This window comes from Palaemon carinicauda, chromosome 30, assembly GCF_036898095.1.
Source record: "Palaemon carinicauda isolate YSFRI2023 chromosome 30, ASM3689809v2, whole genome shotgun sequence".
NCBI classification, from domain to species: domain Eukaryota; kingdom Metazoa; phylum Arthropoda; class Malacostraca; order Decapoda; family Palaemonidae; genus Palaemon; species Palaemon carinicauda.
Window position 1 is genome coordinate 46,291,699 of NC_090754.1, and position 26,167 is coordinate 46,317,865.

The 26,167-nt window shown below is 36.3% G+C and overlaps 1 protein-coding gene across 1 annotated transcript in view; it reads left to right on the top strand.

The window, feature by feature from the left end:
- LOC137623081 (serine/threonine-protein phosphatase 4 regulatory subunit 1-like) overlaps window positions 1-26,167 on the top strand; it is a 380,975-nt gene that overhangs the window by 352,957 nt on the left and 1,851 nt on the right. Inside the window, exons 8-16 of the mRNA XM_068353734.1 lie at window positions 19-178; window positions 12,120-12,274; window positions 13,368-13,508; window positions 20,943-21,783; window positions 22,965-23,072; window positions 23,521-23,919; window positions 24,126-24,296; window positions 24,884-25,267; window positions 25,552-25,828. Coding sequence (XP_068209835.1) covers window positions 19-178; window positions 12,120-12,274; window positions 13,368-13,508; window positions 20,943-21,783; window positions 22,965-23,072; window positions 23,521-23,919; window positions 24,126-24,296; window positions 24,884-25,267; window positions 25,552-25,828 — 2,636 coding nt within the window. The remainder of the gene's footprint in view (window positions 1-18; window positions 179-12,119; window positions 12,275-13,367; window positions 13,509-20,942; window positions 21,784-22,964; window positions 23,073-23,520; window positions 23,920-24,125; window positions 24,297-24,883; window positions 25,268-25,551; window positions 25,829-26,167) is intronic.

Below are 26,167 nucleotides of genomic sequence, written 5' to 3' on the forward strand. Positions count from 1 at the left end.
AAATAGCTAATGGCCAAGATGGGCGCCGCTGATCGGCAAGGAGATGACAGAGAGGCTGTTCCTAGAGCGCTTCACCCGCCTGTGTTCCGACGCCCTTTTCCAGGTGCGCAAGGTTTGCGCCTCCAACTTCGGCGACTTCTGCAGCGTCGTTGGATCGCAGCCTACAGAAGAAGTGCTGGTAAGTTCCTCCATGATTAGTCGCTTTCCTCTTAAAAGTATTCCTATTGGCTTGGTCTCTCTCTCTCTCTCTCTCTCTCTCTCTCTCTCTCAAATATGAATTCTAGCAAGGTGCAAAATGACTCTCTCTCTCTCTCTCTCTCTCTCTCTCTCTCTCTCAAATATGAATTTCTAGCAAGGTGCAAAATGACTCTCTCTCTCTCTCTCTCTCTCCTCTCTCCTCTCTCTCTCTCAAATATGAATTCTAGCAAGGTGCAAAATTACTCTCTCTCTCTCTCTCTCTCTCCTCTCTCCTCTCTCTCATATCAAAACTTAATTCTAGCGACGTTTAAAATTGCGAGATGCGTTTCAAAACGTCTTTAAAAACTCTAAATCTGAACGATGATAAAGACGATACACAGATCAGGAATCATGTACTAATTCGCCCACATAAAACGTACGCTTTATTAAATTTACGTACATGATAAGCCTTGCATGAATTGATAGATCGAACGATTATAATAATATACATACATATAGTATACACTATACATATATGTATTCTTTATGTATGGGGAAGTTACACAATATCACCACTGCGTAACTACACTATAATAGCATCTCTCGTATCAGAAGTAAACACAACCCCCCCCCCCCCACCCCAACCTCCACAGCTCTCTCCCCCCCCCTCCCCCCGCCCCCAGCGTCACATATTGTACTGCAGAACCATCTGGCGGAAAACGCATTCATTATGGGGGTTGTATTTAACTCGCCGCTTGGAATACCCTTTGTTTTTTTCCACAAAATTTGATATTTTATAGAAAGGGAAGCCATTTTCTTTTCAAGGAGCCTTGGGAAAATATAAACGTCTAATTGAAGTGGTCAATATAAAGGGGAAATGGAAAAAACTGCAATTGTTGGTGGTAAGGGGTTGATAAGGTCTCTCTCTCTCTCTCTCTCTTTCTCTCTCTCTCTCTCTCTCTCTCTCTCTCTCTCTCTCTCTCTCTCTCGTGTCTTTTCCACGAAGTTGTTGCCAGAACGAGGAAGAGAAGGGGTGTGTCGTATCTCTCTCCTCTCTCTCTCTCTCTCTCTCTCTCTCTCTCTCTCTCTCCATTTATATACATATATTTTACTTCATAGAATAAAACTAAACGGTGTTTTATAGCGCTATAACCGATTGAGTTCATCTCTACAATAATCGTAGTACATTTGAGCTTTTTAATGTTTGGCCACATTAACACGCCGAGTCAACATAACCACATTTCTCTACAACTGAAAGAAAAGGAAAATGTTAACACTTTCATCCAAGGTCCAATTTGTTTCTTGTAGAGGCCTAGGAAGAATCTATTTAATTTCCCGGTCAAAAAGTACCTCGCTGTAGAGTGGAAGAAAGCCCCCCAACAGAGATGGCTGTGGGCAAGGTCATCATCGGGCCCCACACAGTTTGTTGTGCACTTGCCAACAAAATCGATTATTTACTTGCAAATCGGCACAAAACGCAAGGACGCCGTACCTCATGCTATTACTTATCAATAGGAGAAAACGCCTGATTGATACTAGAGAACGCCTATTTGCTGCTATTTTTTATCAAAGAAGCTCCACCTCCTGTTTGGTAGTAGTTGTAGTAGTAGTAGTAGTAGTACTCGTACTTGTAATAGTGATAGTAAAAGTAGGTGTTACTCTTACGTGGTTGCAATGTTGAGACCATGGATGGGAATTGGAAAAAGACACGAGAGAGGTCTTTAATGATAAGCACCAGGAGAGAGAGAGAGAGAGAGAGAGAGAGAGAGAGAGAGAGAGTCGGAGCCAGGATGAGTTTTGTCAAGTAGTAGTGGAGGAAGGAGCCAAGAGCCCGCTGGGAGCAGCACCAGTGCTGCTGCTGCTGGTGGTGGCGGCGGCATGGTTTTCGCGTGGGGATCAAAGTGGAGCCGCTGCAGTAGGACAGGGCACCTTTAAGGCAACACCAACCACACAGGCGCGCACGCACACACGCGCACACACACACACACTTGCAACGCACATACACACTACACACCACCACCACCACCCTTACACGCACATACACACATATACAACCAATCCACAAACACAAGTCTTGCCTTGCAAACACCCTCCCCTGCTGCTGCCCTCGTCTCTCTCTCTCTCTCTCTCTCTCTCTCTCTCTCGTAGTGTACACGCGCCAAGCATATACACTACGTCTTGAATCAGACAGGCGTGCCAGCTATCAGAAATAAAATACGACTCTGAAAGAAAACAGCGCTCTGACGAAAAGATCGAATCTTTCGGCGTTTCCCTCCACTAACGAATGTTAGATTTCTTATTTAACTTATGAAGACATTTAAAGATGTTTATGTTCGAATGTGCTGCGTCAAGGGGGGAAAGGGTTTGTTCTTTACACGCCATCCCGTAGAAGGCGTGATAAGGAATAGATTAAGGCGAAGGCTGTAGTGTTGAAAGTACCTCCTACTACTGTAGGGTCCTACTCACTCCCTCCTTTCTGATATATTTTCTTAGGTTATATTTCGTAGGACGCGAGTACCTTATTATAAGGGCTGATTGTTTGGTCCTGTAGAGCAGGGGACCTCCACGGTCTGTTTAGGATGTTCATTCGGGAGCATTTAACATTTTACAATGCATATAGTTTGATCATCCCTGTCAAAACACTCGCAGAATACGGAAAAGGGGGTCTTCAGTTTCCTCTTGTAAGCCTTAAACATTGTATCCGTTGAAGTAACTCTTTGTTACAATATTTGTGATAATGTCATTGCTCCCAAAGAACGACTTAGTGCGAAATCAGGTAGATTGTTTTGTGGGTGAGTGAAAGAGAGAATGACGTCCAGCCTTCAACTTTAAGGTAAAGTCGGGCATAGGCGATTTAGGCTGCTCTTATTCCTTCCCTTCGTCTATGTACTTTTGGAAAACGTCCCATTCCGACCTAGTATGCGTCCTGGTTTGTTTGCTTGCAATGTCAATTGCTGAGCAGTATGCAAATGCCCTGCTATGATTTATATGTTAGCATGCTTGTTAAATTTAAGGAAATATATAGGGTGGCCTCTTTAATACACTGTATATGACACTTAGATACCGACTTCATATATCCTTAAGTTATGGAGGTCAGGGTTTTGTCGTATTGAGAAGCGCATCCTCTGGCAACTGGTATGGAAGCTTTAACCAAACGGGAGTTTAAGGGTAATGCATCATTCCGTTGATGTTATTGTTGGTGGGGACGATTTAACCAAATAAAAACTTCAGGTGACCTCCGTAGATTATTAAACTTGGAACTTTGGTGACGTAGCTCAAAATTCATGGTAGAATTCCGAATGTTTGATGGTGGGGAAAATAAGGTCAGGAGTCGATAGAGGTCCGTTTATATATATTTACAAATGAATTTCTACGTTGACTTGTGTAAAATTGTGATTGGTCTGTTTGAGGGATAATGGCTGTTTTATAATTCTCGTTATTACATTTTTTTGTCTGAAATAAATTTTATGACCAGCGTTTTCAAAATTCCTGAAGAACTTGATATTTTAATTTCTACGTTGACTTTACTTGTGTAAAATTGTGATTGGTCTGTTTGAGGGATATGGGCTGTTTTATAATTCTCGTTATTACATTTTTTTGTCTGAAATGAATTTTATGACCAACTTTTTCAAAATTCCTGGAGAACTTGATATTTTTAGACGAAGTTTATTTATGGAGGTTTCCCATATTGTCTCATTCAGACTTTTATCCTTTACGACTTACACACAGTTTCGAACCACTAATATTTCATAATAATTTTTTCCAATCATGCAAGAACTATTGACGTGAAAAGTAAACAGTGCCATCCGTGTTTAGATCTTCCATGAGAAGCGCTTCCCCGTCCGTAGAAATTATTGATTCAAATATGCACGTTGGCTGTGTACTGGTCTCTTATTCTTACGTAATACCATCCTCCTTACTCTTTCATCTTACTGTATTTTACCCTTCCCCCTACAAGGATCTCATTATTAAAGCCACTTACTCACATATTGGATATTTGGTTGTGGTAGCCTCCTGGTGTCCTAGCCTGCTGATTGCCCGACTGTGATTCGAGTTCTGTTCAAATCCATTAGTTCCTTTGGTCGCTGCAACCTCACCATCCATGTGAGCTAACGATGTGGGTTTTGGGGGAGCCTATAGGTCTATCTGCTGAGTCATCAGCAGCCCTTGCCTGGCCCTTCTGGGTCCTAGCTTGGGTGGAGAAGGGGTCTTGGGCGCTGATCATATGTAATATGGTCCGTGTCTAGGGCATTGTCCTGCTTGATGGGGGCAGTGTCACTGACCCTTGCCTCTGCCATTCATGAGCGGAATTTAAACCTTTAAACTAAAGAGTAATGAGACTGCCAGCAACTTTTAATAGAACGATATTCTCACTGTAAGGAGACAGGACGAAGGAATAGCAAATTTTTTCGTTTTAATAGGCATAGTTTCCTCATATGAAGTCGACTGCATCATTAGGAACAAGGTTGCGGGAAGTAGAACGTAAATGCAGGGAGTTTGTGTATATTTATTCAAATACTGACGCCATAACCTGTTGTGCCAAGTTTTTAAATTAACAATCTGTTCAGGGGAAATAAACACAAGGTGGTTTCATCAATTAAAACTATTCTTAGACTCCTACAGAATGATTGAGCCACATTATTCATTAGTAATCAGCAGTCAAAAAATGAATTACTACAATGTAAATCATGATTTGTTATTGAATTTAAAGGTCGAAATCACCCCCCCCCCCCCAAAAAAAAAAAATTTGACAAAAAAAAGAAAATGCCTTGAGGGCATTTTAGGGTTCCTGTGAAAGTAATGTTCTTCCTTGTAGTATTTTGTTTATATTTATATTTATGTTTTTTTATTTTTTTCATTTTGTAAGATGGAAGCTACGAAAAATCACGGGTGAAGTAGAGTATTGAAATAGCTTCCATCATAGTAGGGATTTCTCTCTCTCTCTCTCTCTCTCTCTCTCTCTCTCATACGTAAATGCATGCATACACGCTTGTGTGTATATATATATATATATATATATATAATATATATAATATATATATATGTATATATATATATATATATATATCTCGGTGTTATGTACCGCCTGCCTAAAGTTCTTTCGGATCTGTTGCTAAGTAAAAACAGGAGTGTGTGTGTGGCCTTGCGTTGTTTTGAATTCGAAGCGGGAGAAGTCTGTTACGAGAGAGTTGTTTTGGTTGAGGAAACTAGTGGCTGTAGTGTGATAGTAATAGCAGCAGCAGGAGTAGTAGTAGTAGTAATAGCAGTAGTATTAGTAGTGAGAAAAGTAACTAGCTGGATATACTTCCTCGATGTTAGAGGCTAGTAGTATTTTGGTTGTGACCTAACCAATCGTTGTCAACCTTGACATTGAATGCGTTCTGTTGGTACTTTTCCTCTGGCGCATGTCGACTCTCTCTCTCTCTCTCTCTCTCTCTCTCTCTCTCTCTCTCTGATTTTTGAGGATGACGGTGGCTGCCATGATGAATGAAGTGAACGAAAGAACTGAACTTTTCTCTAATAGATGCGTTTCGAAGAAAGGGTGATAGTAGTACGTTGTGTGCAATGGGATGGAGAGAGAGAGAGAGAGAGAGAGAGAGAGAGAGAGAGAGAGAGGATGGAGTTGGAGTGAGTCGTGGATTACTACGACGTAGGGCGCTGGAGGAAAAAGGGGAGATAGGAGGGACCCCCAAGGGGTTCCAATAGAAGGGGAGTGATGACTTAGGGGGGGGGCCGAAGGGTTGATGACTGAGGGGAAGGGAGGGGGGGGGGGGTTAGGGTTGTTTTGGGGCGGAGAGAGGAGGGAGTCTTCGTGTGTGAGTGTGTATGTATATAGGGCGCATGTGTGCGGTGGTACACTCAAGTAGCTGTATTGATCCATCATACGTCTCTCTCTCTCTCTCTCTCTCTCTCTCTCTCTCGTTAGTTCCCCTCTTTCTCTCCCCTACCCAGAGCTCTCTCTCCCTCATCTGCCTCTCCTACTCCTTACTTCCATTATGCTCTCTTCTCTTTTGCTGCTTCCACCTCCTACCATTAATTTACGCTTTCCTGCGTCCCTCACTACGGATGCATTCTACTATTACTACTACTACTACTACTACTACTACTACTACTACTACTACTATTGTTGTTACTATGGATCTGTCTAAAGGCATATTTTCTTCAATAAAAAACACGCTTTGGTGGTGTTTGGTATTTCATTATTTCATATTTTTTAGTTTAGAATGACTCTCTCTCTCTCTCCTCTCTCTCTCTCTCTCTCTCTCTCATATTTTATGGTGCTTTGACTTTCTCTCCGTGTCTCGTGTATGTTCATCCAGGTAGAAGGAGAGAGAGAGAGAGAGAGAGAGAGAGAGAAACGAAAGCTGTAGTTGCATCAAACCTACCTCATTTCTCCCCCCCCCCCCTTCCCCCTTTCTATCCTTCTCACCTCTGTTCTCGAGTGAAGGGAAAAAAATGGGGGGGGGGGGGGGGTAGAGGTTGTACGAGCACTACTCTTCTCTCTCTCTCTCTCTCTCTCTCTCTCTCTCTCTCTCTCTCTCCCCTGATGAATAGTAATGTGTGCTCATAAGAGTATGTGACTTTTTCTCTGATATTGATCCCCGGTAAGCGCTTGACTCTATTTCCCCATTGTGTTCGTGCATACGGAGTTGCATCGCTTTCTGTCATGAGGCATTTATTGATATTAACAGTAAAATCTCTCTCTCTCTCTCTCTCTCTCTCTCTCTCAGGTTGGTAATATCCTAGTGAATTTTGAAGATTTTTTTTTATTTTCCGAAATATAACCTCTCTCTCTCTCTCTCTCTCTCCTCTCTCTCTCTCTCTCTCTCTGGTTGGTAATATCGTAGTGAATTTTTTAAGATTTTTTTTATTTCCCGAAATATAATCCTCTCTCTCTCTCTCTCTCTCTCTCTCTCTCAGGTTGGTAATATCGTAGAGAATTTTTGAAGATTTTTTTTTTTATATTTTCTGAAATATATAAAATACTGTTCCGATTCAGATTCCTGTTAAGAATTATGCATTTTATGTCCTTATACTGCATTCTTCTCGAGTTGGACTATTAATGGTGTTTTCTTGTCATTTTTAGTTTTAAGAAAGTTCCTGTAAAGGCTTTTAATCTTTACTGTATTAGGACAAATTTTCGTGTATATTATGGTAGAATTTTACTGTTCCTTATTTGTAATTAGAAGCAAATCACTTTGGTTACGATAATGAAAGAGTGCAAATCATTATATCTTATATCGTTTATTTATTTCCTTATTTCCTTTCCTTACTGGGCTATTTTTCCCTGTTGGTAACCCTTTGGTTCATAGCATCTTGCTTCTCCAACTAGAGTTGTAGCTTAGCTAGTAATAATAATAATAATAGTAATAATAATAATAATGATAATAATAGCCGTATGTCCCAGAATCTATTTGATTATTGTCACCTTTTTAAAGTTTCCCGAATAATTCCTTGTGTATTGAAAGGGGGCTTGCTTGGGGTGGGGGGATCAATGTAGCATTACATTTGTAGCACTTTTTGATATGGGGAGATTCTTCGGTTGTCATCACCGTTCGGAGAGAGCGAGCTTCGTTTGGTGTAAGTTTGCCGTCAATTTTTGTGTGTGCCATGCCATAAACGTATGTTAATAGTTAGGTAATTATTCATGTGCGATGTATGTATATGTGCCTGTTTCTGCGTAGTCTTATATTTTTATATAATTGAAGAGTGGATCTCTCTCTCTCTCTCTCTCTCTCTCTCTCTCTCTCTCTCCTTCCTCACTGGAAGTAGTTTTATCTTGATGTTCGAAGCGAGTTTCTTTTGACAAATTTTTCTGTTGCCATTTTGTGTAAGTGATCCATATTACTTTTGTGCAAGTGCTGAAATGTTGGGTGGGTCAAAATTAAATGGATGTTGATTTTAAACCAAAATACGCTTTAATTTTCACCTAAAATACTTTTTGATTTTCACCCAAAATATTTGCAATTCTTTTTAAGAGTTTGAAGATCCGGACCGAAAATTATATGAACTTACCAATCATACTCGGCTGAAATATTCCAATTGAATTTTCAGACGTGTTATCATATGTCCAATGGAAAATTGTAGTAGTTGCTGTCTTGAAGAATTAAGTCCTTACAATATATAAATATATATATATATATATATTATATATATATATATATATATATACATATGTAATGTGTGTATGTATGTATATGTATATTATTCGTAACTAGTCTCTTTAACAACTTAACGAAATGAGATATTTGGTATGAATGTAAAGTCAAATATGATTATGAAGTAGAGAAATTATTCAAGAGTAATGATTGAATGTTGTAAAGTAATATATTAGCGATTATTGAAGTGAGAAATGGCAGTAGAAAAAAGCGTTGGATTAAATTTCAATTGAATAACATATAAGAAATTCAAGATAGACCGGGTATAATGTTTAACCCCCCCCTAAAAAAAATTTGATTTTATATCAATCAGTGAACAGAAATGTAAAACTTACCTTGTGTACTTCATACCGTAATTAATCACACACAATGTATTGTCAGTGTAGTGCTTGTGTCATTACAGTTCACGGGCCTTGCGTCAAACTTTGGTGTTTAACCAAGATGCAAATGAACTTCAAAATCCCTCTTTACCTTTGGATTGCAATCTGTTACTCGACTTTGCAACCGTAATAAACCTGTTGATACAGTTTAGGACAGTGTTGTTGTTGTTGTTGTTGTTGTTGTTGGATTAGTTTGGCCCGGAAAGAATACTAGGAGAGTGGACTGGGGGATACCCAGCTTTACTGTATTTTGATGGGGATAAGCATGTATATAAGAAACAATTTCTATAGCACTGTCTTTGGTTAGAGTTCTTTTGCTTGAGTGTACACTCAGGCACAATATTGTTTCCATATTTCCTTTCCTCCTCCTCATTATTATTATTATTATTATTTGTTATGATTATTATTATGATTTATTATTTTTATTATTATTATTATTATGATTATTTTTATTATTATTATTATTATTATTATTACTGGCAAAGCTACAATCCTAGTTGGAAAAGCAAGATGATATAAGCCCAAGGGCTCCAGCAAGGAAAAATATCCCAGTGAGGAAAGTAAAGTAGGAAATGAAACGATATGAGAAATAATGAACAATTAAAATAAAATATTTTAAAAACCGTAACAAAATCAAAACTGATGTTTCATATAAAAACTATAAAAAGACTTATGTCAGCCTGTACAACATGAAAACATTTGCTGCCATTTGCCATATTTGAGACTTTGGAGCTTATAGCAATCAGATTTTTCAACTAAGGCCTTAGCTTAGCACGTAATAATGATAATGATAAATAAATCCTAACGTATACCATAACAGGCATAGTTGAAATTAGCTATAGTCTGTGCCCTTGGGACCCCATGTCAAGTTGTTATATGTCTGAAGTTCGGTTTACCTGGGGAAGGACACAGGAACGGCCTTGAGCCCATAGAAATTACTGGAAGATTGCGAAAAGCATTCCCCAAATATTTCATTTGAAGCATTTCCTTCTGAGTATATTCACTTCTTTTTTTATTATATTCTGACTATTTTTTTCATTATATATGACTCTGTAAGTAATGGTGTCGTACAATCTCGTCCACTAGTTTAGTTTCTAGATTATGCTTTTCATTATTAAAACTAGTCGCAATGTACATTGCAAAATAATATAATGGTCAGAATGATCAACTCAGTGCAAAAAAAAAAAAAAAAATTGGGTTAAGGTTAAGTGAAGTTCCACCATCTTAAGATACGATAACCTCGATAGATAACGGAAGGGCAAATATAATTCAATTGTTTTTTTATCAATAGTGGATCCATTGCTTGGATCTCTGATGTATTGTTGATGCAGGCCTGTATTGTGCGAACTGACGCCACCAGAGATTTCATTCCACTATAAACCGATTATGACGGTTAAGCATCATTCCTGAATTGTGTTGATTGTCCCGTTGGCGTGTTCGTAGTAAAGCTTTCAGGGGCATCTCTCGTACGCGCGCGGGCGCGTTGCACATGAGCTTACAACTCTTTTGTTGATGGATTTAGTGAATGTTTAGGAGTTGTGTAATGTAGTTTCGCTAGATCGAATGGCGTTAACGTGGGATAAAATTAGTCGTAGGATTCTGAAGGTAGTTATTTAGGATTAATTACATATGGGGTAATATAAAACAATAAAGGACATTTCTTAATGTTATTGTATCTACGAAATGGGATCAGCATATCAGGAAGACTTTGTAGCATAGAAGGGCATTGAATATTGAATCATTGATTGAGACTACAAGAGCAGGTTTTATTACAATGATATAAACACATTTATATGGTATATAAATAATTAAAAATCTTCTTGAAGGCGAAGAAGATAAAGAATGAAAAAGTTTACATAGGATGTCAAGAATAGCAAAAATGTGACAGCTTTCAAGAAAAAAAACCTGAACACTTTTCTCTTTGGAAAGTGTTATAATAGTGATCTGAAAACTATTAAGCCTGAACACAAATGCTAGCGAATAACTGAAAAGATACAGAGCAAAATATTAACTGGAAAGAAATTATTTTCACACATCAAGGCCTGCCTGAACAGACTCTTAGTGTCTGATGGAGGGCGAGAAATAAAACCCTAAAAGTAAAAGTAAAGAAGCATAAACACAACAAGAGACTAATTGTTACAAAAGATTGATAGCTAAAAAGAATAACTTGTGATATATTAAAGTAAGAATCATTCCAGTGTTTTCTTCTTTCAAGAAATGATTGAATTTGAAATCTTGGTAATGTGACATTGTGTCAGCACACAACGTGGATACCCGGAATTAGCCATTTGCCAAAAACTTCCTTAAACGTACTATATTTTAATTTTACTATCGTTAATCACTGTTAAAAAAACCGTGATTATAATCGGAAATTCTCCGTAAAATTTATTATTCTCAGCCGTATTTCAGTAAAATACAGGCGACCGTAATGTGTACCCTACTTCATTATCTTTCACGGGTTGGTATCCGCAATATCCACGCTGTAAAAAAGTAATTTTAATCAGAAATTATCCGTAAAAAAATATACTGTTCTCAGCCGTTTTTTTTCTAAACTGTAAAAACCTTGAAACATTTACAGGATTTTTGCCGGTTTTTTGCGATATTTTACTGTGCACATGATTAAATACTTACAGAACAAGAAAGGCTTCAGTTTCTTCTTTAACGAAAGATTTTTCATTTATCAGTTCTCGAATTTGAATTATTTTTTGCTAACATTGAATATTTACATAGCCGCAATTAACCATGATAATAGCTGTGCAGGACCTCTTCGCTCTTATTGTCTACAATTGTCTAATCAAGGTTTATCTTATGTCCTATTTGGAATTCTCTCAGTTTCTCCGTTACTGTTGTGTTAGCCCCCATAGTCTTATTTGCCACATAAAGGAATTGCATTAATTCATTGTATTATTGTTAGATTTTTTAAAACAGCGATGTGGCAATAAATTTCACTGGGAACCATTATAATTTTTACAATCGCCAAATATGTTTTTAATTAATTGTATTATTGTTAGATTTTTTTAAAACAGCGATGTGGCAATAAATTTGTCTGGGAACCATTATAATTTTTACAATCGCCAAATATGTTTTTGTACATGACACAGTAAATTCATCTTTTCTCATTCCCAAAAACTTAAATTTTCAAAGTCTCTGATTTCTTATTTCTAATCCTGCATGTCAAATATTTTTTTATGTTGATTTAAACAGTAATTATTAGTCATTATTTTGTTTTTGATGTTATTTCATTGTATGAAAGGCAAATATGTAATACATTGCAGTTTTTCAATGTATATTGGGACTTTTTCGAAACCCGAATTTTTGTTTACATCATCTCTACCGTCTTGTTAGTTAAGCAATATTTACCAGCATGTGTTATTAACCAATCCCTTTTCTTTATTTCCTTCAGGTGTCCAAATTCGTGTGTTTATGTGAGGACGGCGTTTGGGGCGTTCGTAAGGCGTGTGCAGAAGTCTTCATGGGCGTATCTTGTGCTTGTTCGCTCGAAACCAGAAAAAACAAACTATCTCCAGTTTTCGTCTCTTTGCTCACAGATCAGAGCAGGTAAGGAAAAGAAAATCTTGGTACACCTTTACTATATACTCTGCTTTGCCGGTGACAAGAAATGATAGATTATCTCTAGTTTAAAACATAGAAAAAGAATTGCATATTGTTGATAAATAGGGTTTACTTGGTGTGTACGGAGAAATTGTACAATGCAGAAAAAAGTCGATCTGTAACATGTTCGTTGGTAAAAAGTTGCACATTGTTGATAAATAGGGTTTACTTGGTGTGTATTTGGATGTTGAGCAATGCAAAAACAAAACACTTTTATATCTTGTGCAGTATATTTTCTTAGCACTTTTTATCCAGTATACAGTCAGCCTAGTCTTATCTTATAACTAGTTTCAAGGTCCTCTTCGCCGAGATTGGAATTCATAGTTAATTATAGTTGTGGATGTTTATTCATTGAAACTTAGTACATATAATGATGAAATATCTAATTCAATGTTCTCCAATTTTGTTTTCATTTTTCTTTAAAGAGCTTTCGTAACTAAGTAAATCAATTATAAGCTTAAACATAACAATTTGAATACATTTTTCTAACCGCAAGGCAGGCTGACGTAGGGTTTTAATTTATCGAAAATGTAACCAGTGCTTGCAAGACCATGGATCTTTTTAAATATTCCATATCGTATTTTGTACTGCGACACTTAGTTTTCGATTTATAACCAGCACAGTATTTTAATTTGAATATAGTGCTTTCCAGTACCGATTATTATGTAGATCAGATGGAGGCGACAATTGTAGCTGGCTACTGTAATTCTTTCGCTGCTTTTCTCTTGGTTAAGGTAGAAGCTAGAATTTAGTCATGGTAAGCGGGTCCTTCAAGGAGGTGGACACTCCAAAATCAAACCATTGTTCTCGTCTTAGGTAGTGATATAGCCTTTGTACCATGGTCTTCCAAGTCTTGGGTTATAGTTATCTCGTTTGAGGGTACACCCAGGCACACTATTCTATGTTTCCTTATTTCCTTCTCCTCACAGGGCTATTTTCCATTTTGGAACCCTGGGACAAGCATCCTGCTTTTCCAACTAGGGTTGTAGCTTAGCAAGTAATAACAATAATGTTAGATGCTCTTTTTTCTTTATTTCAGGTGGGTCCGTGTAGCGGCGTTTCAGAACCTCGGTCCTTTCATCAGTACTTTCGCCGATGCGTCCGTCACAGGATTGCACTACAATGAAGATGGCGTCTTGGTCATCGGAACTCCACAAATCCCAAATTCTTACCGACAAAAGTAAGTACAATTTTGTGTAAGGAGCGTCTTTAGTGCTAAATGTGTGTACTTGTGTACAGTAAAATGGTCGAATTACTGATGTGTTTTTAATAAAATGATTGAACTGGTGTTGCGAATCTGACTGTCGCAATGTGTTATTTTGCTTTGCGAATTATTCCAATTGCTCATAAAAACATTTGATAAAAATTAAAATGGATACATTTCCTTGTCTTGACATTTGGTGTATCAGAGCGGGTTTGATAATTGCTTGTGCTGCTTGAATTGTCGCGTGAAGGTAAAAAAATAATCATTAAATATTGGAAGCATTCAGTAGATATACCCCATCGATGAAGGGTATCGGTAAACATAGCATTACAAAATATATACATTAGATAAGAAATGTATTTAGTAATGAATTGAATGGTGTTTAAATTTATATTTTTAGGTCTCGTGTAATTTAGTATGGTAATTTTCTAATACATACACGTGTGGGCCATTCCTAAATTATTTTTCGTTAAGGCTACCTTTGATTAACGTACGAGTAGTTTAACGTCCGCTCCTCCCCTTAGGATGGTATCTCCTGAATAAGCAAGCTAACAGTTAGCAGATGTGAGACGGGAATGCTGGCAGGGTAATGGGCTGTTTTGCCCTTGCCCATAAGGCTTTGAGGGAGGCTGGGAAAAGATAGGCATATCTCGTTAACGTTCCCCGGTACTTCATTTACGGAAGCGATTATGTGCGAAGACGTTGTTTTGCTTTGCCGCGGTAAGAAATCTTTCTCGGGAGGGGGCTTGGCGGCCGTCTCGCCCTACTGATTTTTAACGTCGTTGGCACTAATTGAGCCGTGCTTAAGTACCATCACGGTTAATAGGCACCATGGTAAATTGTAATTTTATAATCCATAACGGAGAGAAAAAGTATTTGCGCTGACTAGCTTCCGGTTTCAAAATATTTATGGTGAATCTTAATGTCTTATTTTGTTTTGATGTTATATCTACATTGAAATGGCACATTGTAATGGGAATAGCAAATAGAATGTGATTTTTTTTTCTCGTTTTTAAAGTTATGCCGTGTTATACAATACACTATCCCAATGAATGAACCCCCTCCCCCCTCACCGTCGTAGTACATCACATATTAGCTCCATACTTATTTGTGTAAGAGACTTCATAGTTGGTTTCGGGTGTCATCACCCCCTCCCCCCTCCCATATATCTTTCCATGAGCACGCGTGTGGTTCAGGCTAATGCTATGGGTTACGCCGGAAGTTTACTTTTAGGAATGCCACGAGGCAACTTGAAGGGCAGGAAAGGAAAGGAAAGGGAGGGTGGAAGAAATTGACGGGGTTTTGGGGCAGAGTGGAGGGTGGGAAGCATGCGAGATAAGCACCCACATGGGAAGGGAAAAAGAACAGGATGTCGGGGTTTTGTTCGCTGAGGAAAGATGGGTTGTGGGCGTAAGATAATATACTTTTGCCTATGTATAGAAGGAAAAGATAGATAATATACTTTTGCCTGTGTATAGAAGGAAAAGATAGATCTACGTATCATTCTGTATATTCTCTGTACACGAACGAATTGTAGATGCTAATAGATTTTTTACAGATGTTTAAATCACATTTGTGGTAACTGCATAGTTTCTGTATTGTTTGTGTGCATACTTTAGCTGCTGTTTAAATTTATCCCGCTTCGACCTTCGAATTTTATGATTGAGCAAGCACACACATCGTCTCTGTTGGCCTTATTGCGAATACAGTACTTGTTTGAAAATTCCAGGAATCAGTTTTACACAACGTTTCATTGAATCTGTCGGATGCTAACTTGATTAGTATTATTGTAATGCAAAGTGTATAAAATTTGTCATATTGATTCAATATTTAAGTTATTTTATTGCTTCTTTATAAATTGGATTTACCTAGTTCAGTAAATCTGATTTCCTTATCTACCTATTAAAATAGGCTCCAGGAGAAACACCAATCTCGTGTTAAAATGAAAGGCTCTGATTTTGCGAATATCATTTGGAATTCTGGCCAATATGCATCATAGTTTGATCATTCCCATAAATATATTACTATTGAAAATTATTAAAAATAGATATAAAACATTTTCTCTTGCTTGAGGGTACTTTCTTCCTCTTTTGTTAGTTTTTTATAGTTTCTCTAGGAAATATTTATATCAATATTGTTACTGTTCTTAGAATATTTTATTTTCATCGTTTCCTTTCCTCACTGGGCTATTTTCCCTTGTTTCCTTTCTTCACTTGGCTATTTCCCCTCAGGCCCCTGCGTATACAGCATCCTGCTTTTTCAACTAGGGTTGTAGCTTAGCAAGTAGTAGTAATAATAATATGATTCTCTAACGTTTGGTAACATAAATGCTAAAATTTTTGTATAGTTTTGCGACGGGTGACGAGACCAACAACAACAACAACAACTGTTGCAGCCGTCGCAGGGGAGAAGGTGATTATGGTCGTGGTGGTTGGTGTCTATTTTTGGGGGTCCTCCATTCACCTAGACATGGTAACCGAGGAATATTGTACGGAAAGGCATAGAGTTCAGGGAGAGGGAGAGCTTGATGGAAAGGAGAGGGTGGGGAATGGAGTTTGGCATAAGGAATTCTACGAATTTTTATTAAGGCCTTTTAAACTATTTTATTGTTAGTTTTTTAATGAAGATTTTAATAGTGCAGTTAAAGCGTTGTTTGGATTACATATTTTTTTTTCTTTTAGAATTTTTACAATTTGCGTTAGTTTACAATAAACAATCAAAACCCCAGAGATTTTGAATTATTGCTCTGTTTAAATGTAACTGATAAGCTATTAGTATAGGAGAAAAATCTGAAGAAGAGTTGTGGACTTTGATTACATTACATGGATTACATTACATGACATTTAAGCTTTTTATTTTTGATATTCTATTAATTGAATGACCTTTATGGCACATGCCAACGAAGGGGACAGTAAAGGCTTTCAAGATATTCAATGGAATTTCTGGGAAGATTTATAAAGAGAATTTAGGAAAAGAGAGAGAGAGAGAGAGAGAGACTTAGAGACAGAGAACAGCTGTTCCAGAACATGAGTGAGAGGCGACTTGCTGGGATATGGGTTTAAGGGGGGGGGGGGGGGGGGGGGCTAGGCGGTTAGGAATGGAGGAAGTTCCTTTTATGATTACAGCTGTTGGTTTCCTTTCCTCTTCCCTAACCGATGGTTACATTATGCACATGTTTTTCTTCACTCTTCGGATGTACACGGGATGTGTATTATTTTACAAATAACTTTTTTTTCAGAGCTTTTATTTTCAATGTTTATACAGTAGTATAATTCTGCACAACCATCCCTTCTTTTTCCTCAAATTCTAATTGTTTCTGTAATGCCTTCCAGTTTAGAGCTCGAGTTTGCTCAAATTCAATGGGGAATGTTATTAACTAATGGGAACATCACCTCTATTTTTCGATATCAAAGAATTTATTGTCCAATAGCGGTCCCATGTGTAAAACTTTGTTGCACGACACGAGGTGTTAGTCCTTGTGGAATAAACTTACTGGCTAACCAACTTAGCATTTTGTAATGAAGGCTTTTATAAAAATATCCTTCATGTGAATAGTCAAGCAACTTTGATTTCCTCACTTGAATTTACCTTTATTGTATAGCCTTTTCCAAAAGGCCAAATGGGTATTGTATTGAAAACGCCAAGAACTGTTTAGCTGACGAACTTTTATCTCCAAATCCAAGATAAGATGTACACAAACTGAAACCCTCTACAAATACTGTGAAACAAATAATAAATAGTGAAAGGAATAAATAGTGTGCATATTGTGGTTTTTACAAAAAAGCTTGGTGTGTTTGGATAATAGTGTCCGAGGGAAAAGTCAATGGCTAGATACCCCACAGGAAAGTTTGGGGTTAACCATTTGTAGGTTTTACACAAACCACCGGAGGGAAGTAGCATGTTATTCAAGTAATTAAATATTTCATTTCCTTTTACATTGTTCACTGGTCACTGCGCCCACGGCTGCTATGGTCGGTCATATCTTTACTTTCTCAGGGTATACAGATATTATATATATATATATATATATATATACATACATATATATATATATATATATATATATATATATATATATATATGTGTGTGTGTGTGTCTATATCATAAAATTGATTAATAATAACTTTTATCGCTCTTGTTGAAAACCAATTTGAATGTAATAAAGCTTATTCCTTGATTAGTGCAATTATCAGTTAGAAACCTATGTCCGAATCAGTGGGACTCAAATTTCAAAACAGGCTCAAACAATTACTCTTTCTTGTTACAGGAGCTTTAGTAAAGGCCATCAAACGGTTATAGCTCTTTTTCCCTGACTGTACTTCATAACGGTTAAATTTCTTCCTAAGTATCTCTTGTCGTATCTTGACTTAATTGTGATATCAGCAACTTGTTAATTTAATGTATTCTAGATTCATCATAGCTCATCTCATAGTTGTGTACTGTATGTTACGAAAGCGTCTTATGTATAATTTATGTATAATTTTATGAAATAAGAAAAAATCAAATAGAGATTGAAAGAGTGGTATTTTTTTCTTCGTATCTGGAAAAGTAATGACCTTTTAGAATAACAGATTATCGTGTTTGTTGGATTTGTGGGTGGGGCGCATTCGGCCTCATGGGATGTTGGCGTTTATTCCCAGCGGATGTTACTTGTACAGAGGGGTTGTGGCAGATATTGGACTTCGTAAAAGGGGGGGAGGAGGGTTAAATGGTATGGGCACACGTGTATACCACTTGATTTCCCATTCATACACAGTTGTTGTTCTCTACACAAGGGTAGCTTTTGAAGTTCCCATTCAGTAGAGCCTTAGGAGTTGTTGACAGAATTTATAGTTAGGCGGGACAGAGAATGCGAAAGACGTTTGAGGGAATCGGTTCTCGTTTCCTCTTCTCATTGTAGTGAAGGATTCCGCAAAGAGCGGTAATTTTAGGTGTGGTGATGGTCAGACAGCAGCTGCACAGCTGTTGGTAGTAGCAGCTGGAAGGGGTTACGGTGCAGGGTCATGGCCCACAGAGTTGTATAAAAACATGCAAATATCCTCTCCACCATCACCTACTAAGGGCTTCAACTCTCGGTTATATACCCTTCCTAGTCATAGCACGTGTGCCCATTGGTCCGTGAATATAGCTTTTAATTTAGTTTGTCAGCTGTTCTATAATTTCTCTTTGGGTTTTCAAACTGTCACGAGCATCTTCAGTAAGTTAGCTCGTAGGTTTTAAGCTTGGTATTGTTTACAAGAATATGATGGGCGTCTTATAAAAATTATGAGCAGAACTAGTTATAGACCCGACTGATGAAAACAGTTTAAATTCATTTTTTCAGCAATTGTTGTTGGATTGTATTTTTTTTAGACATTAAGAAATATAATCATATTGGCAATACTAATTTTAATAAGCCTTTAGTAGTAGTCTGCTTTTGCGTTCTTACACTAATTTTATAAGTATGATGGCCTTAATTTTTTTCCTGAATGGAGTAAATTATAATATACGGTTAACCAGCCGATTTGTTTAAATTTGACTGAAATTTGGTATACATTCAATAATATGCTACACAATTCTACAGCAGTCTATACTGGCTAATTTTCTTATTTTTGTTAATCAATTGTCTTCTCATCCTTCCCCTGCTTTCTTTGCAATCTTAAGGGACCGATTCTATTATTCTTAATATAGATCTGTTATCTGTCATTTTCATTGTTAGAGCATCCTCTACTTTAGTTTGCTCTCATATCCTTATTGCTCTTTTTCTGTCTTAGTGTTATTCCGATCATTTTTCTCTATCTCTTTTTGAATTGTAATTAGCCTATGATCTAAGCCTTTACTAAGGCTTCAAAATTCCGTTGCAAAAGTTATTACTAATACCATCTGATTAAAAGCTTTTCTTTTTAGAACAAGTGGTATTTTACTTTTCATAATCTCATTTTGTTTACCAAATGCTCACTAAAAACCTGCTTATCCTTATTTTAATATTGGTCTCATCCTGGGGAAACACTGAGTCCGTCCTAAGTTCATTAACAATCTCTTGTGCTTAGTTCATTACCCTTATTTGTTGTCTCTGCATTTTCATTGAACATAGTCTTGGTTTTACTCATTAATTTTCACCCTTATATTTGTTTTCTCTTCAAATAATTTTACTCATTACTAATTTTCAGTCCTACATTTCTGTTTTCTCTATTCAAATCTATAATTTTTTTTTCAATTCCTCCCACGATTCATTAAACAGAACTATGTTATCTGCAAATCTTGAGTTAAGGTATTTCCTAATTATGTTAATTCCTACATTTTCCCAATCTAAATTCTTAAACGCTTCTAGGTATAATGTGAATAATTTGAAGCGATGTCTCCGTCTTAATTCTTTTATCAATATAATCTTTGTAAATGTTTGATATATTACTAAGGGTAAACTTTATGGGCAGTAACTTTTCAGGTCTCTTTGTTTCCCCTTTTGTGTTAGTGTAATAATAAAGTTTTTCCAAGCTGTAGGTACAGAGCATTCTTGCAGATATTTTGTGTAAAGTTCAGCAAGTTTTACTACTATGAAATCTCCATCTATTCTTAAATCAATTTTTAGCTATCTTCTACTGCTGTTATGCGGTCCTCTCTCTACTAATACTGTCACGTTTGGTACCGGCTCAGGTATTTCATTATTTCTATTGGCAAAATATATCTTATATCACTATTGAATAGCATTGTATAGAAACTCTCGGCTATTTTTATCACTCCGTGTCTATTGTTTATATTTTCATTTTCATCCTTTAAAGCAAAGATCTGTTGGCACCCTGTTCCAAGTCTTGTTTTCGTCAATTTGGTCTGATTGTGTTTGCAAATATCTAGTATTTTTGTTTTATTATTTTGATTAGTTCTCCAATTTCAATTTTGATACCACGGCAAGGATTCTTACATTCTGATAGCTGTAAAGTGCCACAATTTAAAAAAAAAAAAAAAAAATGTTGTGCATAGGGCTGAGCTACACCATACCTGGCCCACATTTGCTTTGTCTGTGGATTACTAGATACCACTTCACGCACAAAGACTTTGTTAAAAACTAACATTTCCCCGCCAAATGTTTGTAAATTGTTTTTTAATATATAAGCTTTGGGGTAACTGATCTTGTTAAAAAATTATTTTAAATGGTTTTATTTGGCTGTGCATTTTGAACCTTGGAAAATGAATAATTTTACTGGGTAGTAGTTGAAATATCTGGTTCGCTGTACTTTGAAACAAAAATTTAAAAAGAAAATTATAAGCTTCAAAGAAATTTACATATTCACTGTTCAGCAGCTTTAAGTATGGATGTGTCTGTGACTGTTGTATTATATGGGTGACATTTATTCAAGAAAATAGCTATAACTAGAATAAATTTATAAGTTTTATCTGTTAAACAGCATTTTATAGTGTTTTAATCTCTTTCAGGGACAAAATTTGCAACACACAAGAGAAAGTAGATAGCGGAAGTGAAGACGATAAAAAAGAAAAGTGCAACACATCCTCTGATTCCTTACCCCCTCCTGAGCAGCAAGATTATGGTAAAGGTGAGGCAGATGGAGGTGGGACGTCGGGAAAAGACTGTCTTGAAAGCGAGCCAATGGACGTGGAAGAAATAAGCGAGTCAAGCGAAAATTCAAATCCTGAGCCTTTCCATAATGAAAGTTCAGAAGAGAGAAGAGCAAGGGCATATCTTTTTTCAAGCATAGAGGAAAACTGCTCCAGTAATGAGGTAGAAGCAATAACCAGTACCTCAACATCTCTCTCCACACATTCTTCATCCCCTTCACTCCCCCAGCAGTCTACCTTAAGCCAACACGAAGTAAATGTGCAATCCACTGTGCCAGCCATACCCCCAAACACATTCCCAAGTCCTGTGGATGGTGTTCAGCCTCAGAGCAATTCCCTTACCGTTTCGGGTACAGAGGGTCATCTTCACGTCCATCTTGATAACAACCCTGCTTTCAATACGTTCAATTATTGGCGTACTCCTATAATGCCCATTGAACTTCCTATCCCACAAATAGAAGTGGATATTGATATTATGGGACAAACTACTAATGTGTGTGTCAAAGCAAAAGTTCAAGAGAATAATGGAACTTACCAGTCCCAGGTGAATCTTACCATGGCTACTGATTCTGAAAATCCCAACATAACACTTGCTTCCTGTTCCTCTTCACCACCATACTCAAATACCACAACTACCACCAGTACCCCACAACAAGAAAAACAGCCAAGGTTGGACAAGGAGCCTAGTGCTACAGTTGAGGTGAGAAAGAAAGGTGCCTTGTCTAATACAGCATTGCAATTACTAGATGGGCTAGAAATCCCTCTTTGCTTCCATTTGAATTTTGCTCTGTAGTTTTAGCTTATAAGAATTTTTCAAGTATTTGCAAAAATATTTTCAGTAAGGTAACATTTTTCTATTGGAAAATGTAACTTTGAGCATGTATACTGACCAATAGCTATGAAAAATTTATTATTTTTTCTTTCGATTGCAATTTTTTTTTTTAGAAGGTTTCTTGTTGCACTTTATTGCTGAATGTGTCTGGAAGTCAAAGAAACCTTCAATTTTCAAATAGAAGAAAATCTTCAGTTTTTCAAGTAGAAGTTATTTTGGTATGGTACTAATTACAAGTAGTGTCTACAAGACAATAGTCTAACAATTTAGTCTGCTTATAATGCATCAAAACTATAACATACAGTACATTAATATATTAAAACTGGTTATTGGAAAAAATAAAAAGTTGACTATACCATGATACTTATGGTAGGTTTTTGTTTACTTGGTAGTTTGACTAAAAAGAATGTCTCCCAACATATTGAAATACGGTAATCGTGTGACATTTTGGGGTATTTTTTTCCGACATGTTGAAATACGGTAATCATGTGGAATTTTGGGGTATTTTGTGCATTAACATACTTTTCCAATTTATATCACCTGACTAATTTTATTATTTTGAACTAGTAAGGTATGCTGAGCCAGCTCCCTCTTATTTCTCATGATCACATGCTGATGTTCACTTACAGTATACGTACAATCTTAATAGGAAACTATTACATATTGAATAACTGTACGATAATCACCTTGACTTGTCTAAGTTTACAATCCCTTTTTATGTCTTGAGTATATACTTGACAAAATTTACTAGATAGAACAATTTTAACCTTACTCCATTCATGTTCATACATTGTGAATATTTTTTTTGTTTTGCCAATTTCAAATGCATGTGCTTTATGACTAATATATGCTTTATATTGTGTGATCATCATGAATCCCTTGATTATATAATTTTATAAAATCTTTACATTACAGTTTCTTCTTGCCTGTGTATATAGCCGATTAATGATATTATAGTAATTAAAAGTGAGTTAGTGTGAAATTAAATCCTGACGATATACTAAGAGGTAAATTTATATTTATATAAATATATATAAAATATATTACAGGCGGATTTAGAGGCATTAGCAGCTTCTTTAGAGGGAGTAACGACGACAGAAAGTAGTACGGATGATGATAGTACTGGTGATGAGAAAGCAGTTAACCAGGAGTCTGAGGTAACTGGAAACTATTTTGTAATAGTTATACAAGTTTTCTTGTTATAAATAACTAGTTAGGTACTGTCGAAAACATTGGTAACTAATTTATTTAGCATGTGTAGGTACTGTAATTTGCCAATATGGTAAATTTTCTATTTTCAAGGTTGTACTTTAGTACAGATTAAATGTAATTGATGATTAAATTGTTTCATAAACATAATTCCTTATGTAGTAAAGTTTTTAGTAAAGTCTTAATTGAAGTAATGGTAAAAAAAATTTCTGTTTATTTACTGTACATGTATTTAAAATTCTTTACAGGGAGTTACCTATGTCATTGATGCATGCTATAGAATCTTGCTTCCCTATGTTTCTCTTACGTGTTTACCAATTATTGCGCACATAGAAATTTTAATGGCATTTAGTTAACTTGTCACAATCACTTAGTTATTTCAAATTTCCGAAACAGAGTGCAGATGTTGTCAGAGTAACAGGAACACAGCAACAAGCTACTTATGCCCAAGTTTGTGCTGCATCTGTTACATCTATTCAACACAAGAATGATCCTCAACCCTCAATCCTTGCCTCACGTCTTACTCAAGCCCGTGTTAGTATGTCTGGTGGAACTGTAACTGAACTTAAAAAACGTGAAATGGATGTAGTATCCCCTAGTGATTGTTCTGTAAATATGCCAAACTCAGGGCAAAGCTTACCTCCTCTGTTATCTCAGAGGAGAAGTGATCCATTTGCTGGGATAATGGATTCGGTAGATGTTATGTTGCCGGGAACGTCGGAACAGATGTCTTCTGCTGCTGACCATTCTGCAGGATCCTTGGAATTTAGTCTGAATCAAGACATTGTACCTAAAGTGAGTCACAATTGATTTTTTTTAGTCGATTCCAATATTTTTTTTACTAAGAATATTTTGTTTGGTATATTTATAAATCTGTAACTAATGAGTACCATTTTTTTATCTTTGGCTTCAAATATTTTAAGTGAACTGTATAATTCTATATAATGATTTTCATAACCAGAATCTTGTTTGTTTGAACATTTTTCCTCTTTTTTTTTCAGACTTTATTGGAACATTACATTAGCATGACAGACCCAATGAGAGCTGAAACTGTTGATAGTGAACTTACAAGACATTGTGCCTATTCGTTACCAGCTGTGGCGTTAACTTTAGGTAGAGAAAACTGGCCGGTGTTAAAGGATACATATGAGACTTTGGCTGGGGACATGCATGTAAGTGCTATAGATATTGTTCAATTAGAAATACTCTACAGTGAATAATTACACTTACAATAATGGTTTTAATGCCTGTCTATTTATTAACATTGTTTTATTTAGATATATACTGTATTTTATTTCTTAGTTATACTGTACAGCATTTGATTCAAAGACAAACTCATTGTTGATATTGTTATTGCAGTTATTCCAGATTTTATTATTTTCGATAATTTTCATTAGTAATAGTAAGGTTTTTGTCATTTTATATAATTTAAAAAAAAAATAGAACATAGTGAAATTTGGTTAAGCTTTAAAATAATTGTATAAACATATTTTATACAATATAAAAACTTTCCAGTATCTACAACAGAATAATTTTTTGTATTATAGTTCAATTTAGATGCGTAAATAACTGATTCTTTAGTTTATATATTTATAGCTGGCCTTCCCAAATCCAGTGAAATTGAATTAAACTTTTATTGTACTTATCATCATCATGTTGTACATCATGTAAAGTGAATTTTTTTTTTTATAGAAATTACTCTTAATATTTTACAAAGTTTACAGTGATAATCATTCCTTTGCAATGTCTTGTTTTTCAGTGGAAGGTTAGAAGAACTTTGGCTTTTAGCATACATGAGTTGGCTGTTATATTAGGAGAAGAAATTTCGCAAAGTGACCTTGTCCCAGTTTTCAATGGTTTCATCAAAGATTTGGATGAAGTCCGGATTGGTGTTTTGAAACATTTGGCACATTTCCTTCGACTTTTGAAACCCAGGAATCGCAGAGAATATCTTCCTCGCATGGATGAGTTTCTGCGCACCGACAACGAAAATAACTGGCGATTTAGATTAGAACTGGCAATCCAGCTGTCAGATATCATAGACTTGTTCGCAGCTGAGGATTGCCTGCTTTACTTGGTGCCTATAGCTTTAATACTTATGGCTGATAAAGTTGTTCACATCAGACGAACTTGTTACAATGTCGTAAGTACTGTTCTTGGAATTATTGCCACTAGTATCAGGATATTGATAGCACTTTGCTATACTTAGAATTACAATGTTAAATGTTTATTTAAACATCTTGGCACTATAATTTAGATTTCTTGTACTCGACTTCAAATTTACTTTTCAAAATATTAAACAGAGTTTTGACCACATGTGAATTAGACCTCTGCTGCTAACTGAGACATATATACTAGGCACTATGGCAAAAATAGTAGTTTGGAGTAATCTAATTGAATGACTAATGTTTATTATACTGTACTTAGGTGTGTCAACTTGTCCGACAACTTGGCTGTGAAGGAGAACCAGGTGATGTTGAAGATTTAAGTCAGCAATTAAGGGAGACATTTGCACAGTCTACCACATGGTCAAGAAGGCAGTCCTATGCATTTTTAAGTGGTCAACTTGTTGCAGAAAGATCGTTACCAGTACCAGACTGGTGTCGAATGTTCTTGCCAGACATGCTTATGTTAGCAAATGATAAAGTCCCAAATGTTCGTATTGCCGTTGCAAAAATGTTAGCAACTCACATTAATTGCCTTGGTAAGTATCCTTACTTGAATGTTTGTATATTTGTACAGTACATGAAGACTTATAAGTATCCAAACACTTCACCCTTTTCAAAATTTCAATGTTATCCATTGGCTATAAAAAATTTTGGTTGGGCAATATAGTACTCTAGGGGTTAATAGTGTCCCCTAGGTACTATTGGTCTGTGTAGATTCCCCTCTTTTGTCTTCAAGAAAAATAGTGAACAGAGAGCATGCTTTTATTGCTAGAGTATGGATCATGTAAACCATTATTTATTGATACTAGAAGCTATTTAAACTATATTTAATTCTATTAGATTTATGAGTTTTAGGCCAGTCATTTTAAGTCATC